This window comes from Plasmodium gaboni, chromosome 13, assembly GCF_001602025.1.
Source record: "Plasmodium gaboni strain SY75 chromosome 13, whole genome shotgun sequence".
Taxonomy (NCBI): Eukaryota; Apicomplexa; class Aconoidasida; order Haemosporida; family Plasmodiidae; genus Plasmodium; species Plasmodium gaboni.
In genome coordinates, this window is record NC_031493.1 from 1,552,721 (window position 1) to 1,557,651 (window position 4,931).

Genomic DNA, 4,931 nt, shown 5'->3' on the forward strand with positions numbered 1-4,931 from the left:
AATTAGAATGTTATGTGCAATTTTGGAGGTACAAGGAATTACTACTGTAAATATTAAAGAATACATTTCTAGTAACACATTAATATTTCAAGATATGAAAATATGTTTTTGAAGATATATGAAAATAATAATAATAATAATAATAATAAATTGTGTTTGTCAATATATATACATGTATATTAAAATTTATACTTATAAATATATAATATGGGTAGGTACCAATGAACCATCTTTGGATTTCTTTCTTGATAATAATGAATATGAGTAAAAATAAATAAATAAATAAATAAATAAATATATATATATATATATATATATATATATATATATATATATATATATATATATAATCATTTTAAAACAATATCATATTATATTATATTATATTATATTATTTAAATTTTTTGGTTTTTATTGTTTAGATCAAAAGGATATAAAAAAAAAACATCCTCCAGAAAAAGGACAGTATGAAACATAAAAAAATAAAAATTAAAAGATAATTATATAAATGAATATATACATATATATATATATATATATATATATATACCATAATACCATTTTGAACATTATATATTATGCCATATTGTAAAAGAAAAAAAAAAAAAATCCATGAAATTTTTTTTTTAAGTTAATAAACGTACCTGATTTTAGAGCACTCAAAAAAAACAAAGAACTGAATTTATTTTCTAACCCTGATAAAATTAATGAGGAATTAATTAAGGAAAAAAACTTTTCAGATTCTGTACTGAGTTCCTACAGAATGTCTTTAGATGATAAGAAATTACAAAATAAAATGATTGATAATGTATTAAATAATAAATAATTATGTAAAGAACAATTGTTTTATTAAAAAAAAATATAAAAGGGTTTTTGAATTTTTTTTTTTTTTTTTTTAAAGATATTATTAAGAGATATTTCAGGAGGGAAAAGTAAAAGAAAAAGAAAATTTTCATGTCTATGTTATGAATATAAAATATTATGATAGAAGCCTATGAACCTATAAATAAATATATACATACATATATTTTTCTACTTTTTAAAAAACATACAATTGTAGAGGAGATCGAAGTTAATGAAGAAAAAAATATTAAAAGTGTACAAAAATATAATGAGGGAAATGATAAAAATTTTATCGAAAGTGTAAATAAAAAATAAATAAATATATAAAAATATATTCATATATGCATTCCTTTTTTTATATTAAATGAACAAATAAAAAGATATATTTATTAAATTTGTATTATATATATGTATATTTATTATTTATAGAGAAAAAAGGCATTAGAAAATTTTCAACAAAATGAAAATAATTATGATTGTACATATAAAGCAATTAAGAAAAAAAAAATATCAGGTTGTAATATAACAACCAAGTTGAAGGACATAAATAATTCTGACGAATGTCAACTGGTAAGGATTTATATATATTATGTTATATTATATATTATAATACGATATATTCTGATTTTTATATAGTGTTTAATGCCTAATAGTGATTCGCTTCACGGAAATTTCCCCCCCACGTTTTATAAATTAACATGTGGTAATACATATATATATATATATATATATATATATATATATATATATATATATTTATTTATTTATTTAAACTATTATTATTATTTTAAAATTATTTATGTATTTATTATAAATAAATATATTTTTTTTTTTTTGTTGAAGATCATGTTTTTCATTTAATGTGTCTTTATGAAACAGTCATACGCAGGGAATGTAGAAAAGTATTATTAAACTTAAAAAAAAGAAGAAGAAAAAAAAAAAAAAACAAAAGAATATATATATATATATATATATATATATATTATATACGTATTAAAAAAAAAAATAGAAATGATATAAAGTTATTAAAATCATATAATTTTTAAAGCTTAAGAAAAAATATAAAAATTGAAAAATTAAAAAAATTAAAAAAATCAAAAAAATTAAAAAAATTTCAAATATATATATATATATATATATATATATATATATAATTATATGAATAAATAATATTAATATTTTTAATTATATTCCTTTTTTTGAATATATAGACCTGTTGTATTTGCCATAGCGAATTAGGTGAGAATGATAAAAATGAAATAATTAATAAAGTAAAGCGTGAAAAAAAGGAAAATGAAAAAAAGAGTAAGCTATTATTTAAAGTTATGAAATTGCAAGCTGAAAATAAGAATTACCCTGGGAAAGACATTTGTTCATAATTATTCGATAAAATAAATACATACATATATACATATATCAGTTTGTGTTATCCTTCCTTTTGTATATATTAATAGACTTAATTATTTATATTTACACATATATATATATATATTCTTTATCTTATAAATGTTTTTTAATCAATGCTATCAAATCATTGCTTGAGACAAAGTGATCTTTTCTTGCTAGCATAGTTTTATTTTTTAAAAGAATAATTGTGGGTAATGATTTTACAGAAAATTTTCTTGCAAGTGCTTCATTTTTGTCTAGGTCAACCTTTAATAAGTAAATGCGCTTTCCATAATATCTTTGTAATTTATCCTAAAAAAAAAAATATATATATAAAGAAAAATATAATATGTATATAATATATATATATAATATTTATATAATATTTATATATTTTATTTTTCTCTTATTACCATTTCTGTGCTTTGCATTGTACAAGCTTGACACCTACACACAAAAAAGAAAGAAAGAAAAAAAAAAAAAAAAAAAAAAATTGATAAAAAGAATACTTAAAAATATAAATTTTTAATTTTCTTTTTCTTTTGCTTACCATTTTGCAAAAAAGTACAATACGATTACTGTATTTTTCATATTAACACCCTAAAGGAAACAAAAATAAAAAAACATATTATATATATATATATATATATATATATATATATATATATTACATATTTCGTTAAAATAATAAACAAGGTTTATACTTTTATTTTCTTACATTTATAATGTTTGATCCATTTTGTTGTAATCTTGGTACTTTTTTAAACATACGCAAATAATATTTGTCAAATCTGTTGAGTGGTGTTAAAGGATCATCATTTGTTGATACTACTTCTTTCGTACATATAACATCGTTAACAAAAAAAAAACTTATAATATAAAAGAGAAAGTAAAATATATACTTCTTCATATTGAATTAATTATATAAAAAATTAAAATATATGAAATAATAAATTAAAAAATAATGAATATATATATAATATATAAATAAAAAAATAAATTCTTTCTATATAATTTTTATATATGTTATAGGTATTTTACATGTATATATTACGTATAATATATATATATATATATATATATATATATTATATATTTATATTTGTATAATTAATTTATATAAAAAATTAACTATAATATATATAAATTTTTAAATATTTATATCTTATAAAATACAAAAATAATAAATAAAAATAAAAAAGAATAAAAAAAAAAAAAAAAATAATATATATATAGTATTATTATATATAAATGTATAGATTAAAAAATGCTTTATTATATTATTTTTATTATTACAAAAAATTTTCATTAAAATTATATACTATTTTATTATATGTAATTATTAATATTATATTCAATATACTTTTATGGCCATATAATTAAGTTTATATAAAATATATATATTATTATATATATATATATATATATTTTTAAGTATATCAATTTTTTTTTTTTTTTTTAGCCGTCGTGTATGATATTATATATACATGCAAGAAGAAAGGTACTTAACATCTATATATAAGAAAAAAAAAAAAAAAACTTAACAACTAATTATTATATATAAAATATATATATATATTAAATTTTGATTACTTTATATTTGTAAATATATATAAAATATAATATAAAATATGACACTCTATATTTTATTATTATTTGTATTTTGTTTATATTATTTATTAAATATTATATTTTTTTTTTTTTCTTTTTTTTTTTTTTTTGGGTGGGGGGCATGATATGAAAAATTATATTTTACTTCATTTTTTTATAGAAATAATAATAAAATGTTATTATTATGAAAAATATATATTTTTCTATCATAATATTTTATATTATATATTAATTATTACTTTTGTTTCTATATAAATATTAAAAAAAACATTGGTTTTAAAAAAAAAAACTGAAATTTTAAAATGATAAATATATATTTTTTTATTATTTTTAATAATTTATCCTACTTTATTCTTATATGAGATCTTAAGTTATATTCATATTCTTAAAAATCCAATATGTGATATATTTCTTACTAAGTGTTTTTTTTTTTTTATAAAAAACAAACATGCAACAATAAGCAACAAAAAAATAAAATAAAATAATAAATAAAATAATAAAACAATATAAATAAATACATAATAAACTGTAATAATTAGCCATATCTGACATTATGTTTTATTCAATATATTTATTTTCAATATTAAACACAAAAAAAAAAATATATATATATATATAAATGTATATATAAAATATACATATATATTATATATATATAATAAAATTAATTCTACTTGTTTTATTTATTATTTTTGCTTTCTTTTTTCTTTATTATTATTCCTTCTCATTCTGGTATATTTATATAATAAAAATTAACATTTTATATAACATCCAAGAAAGTTCCTTTTTCCATTTTTTTTTTTTTTTTCTTTGCCTATAATATAGTTGTCATATTGTAAATTCTGACGCTTGGTTATATTAATGCATACAGAAAAATATATATATATATATATATATATATATATATTAATTTTTTTTTTTTTTTTTTTTTTTTTTTTTTTTTTTTTTTTTTTTTTTTTTTTTTTTTTTTTTTTTTTTTTTTTTTTTTTTTTTTTTTTTTTTTTTTTTTTTTTTTTTTTTTTTTTTTTTTTTTTTTTTTTTTTTTTTTTTTTTTTTTTTTTTTTTTTTTTTTTTTTTTTTTTTTTTATTTT

At 14.9% G+C, this 4,931-nt stretch overlaps 2 protein-coding genes across 2 annotated transcripts; one reads left to right on the plus strand and one right to left on the minus strand.

The window, feature by feature from the left end:
- On the plus strand, positions 1-2,222 carry PGSY75_1345000 (hypothetical protein; the record flags this gene model as incomplete). The annotated part of the gene is made up of 10 exons (XM_018787483.1): positions 1-71; positions 216-264; positions 423-465; positions 632-808; positions 902-932; positions 1,061-1,143; positions 1,273-1,413; positions 1,480-1,546; positions 1,687-1,745; positions 2,055-2,222. Coding segments are annotated over 10 exons (889 nt in total), but the record flags the coding sequence as incomplete, so codon positions are not given.
- Positions 2,223-2,343: 121 nt separating this feature from the next.
- On the minus strand, positions 2,344-3,139 carry PGSY75_1345100 (thioredoxin 2; the record flags this gene model as incomplete). Its single annotated transcript, XM_018787484.1, has 4 exons — positions 2,344-2,541; positions 2,643-2,676; positions 2,780-2,829; positions 2,948-3,139. 4 exons carry the CDS (start codon positions 3,137-3,139, stop codon positions 2,344-2,346), a joined length of 474 nt encoding a protein of 157 aa, XP_018640226.1.
- Positions 3,140-4,931: the final 1,792 nt, after the last annotated feature.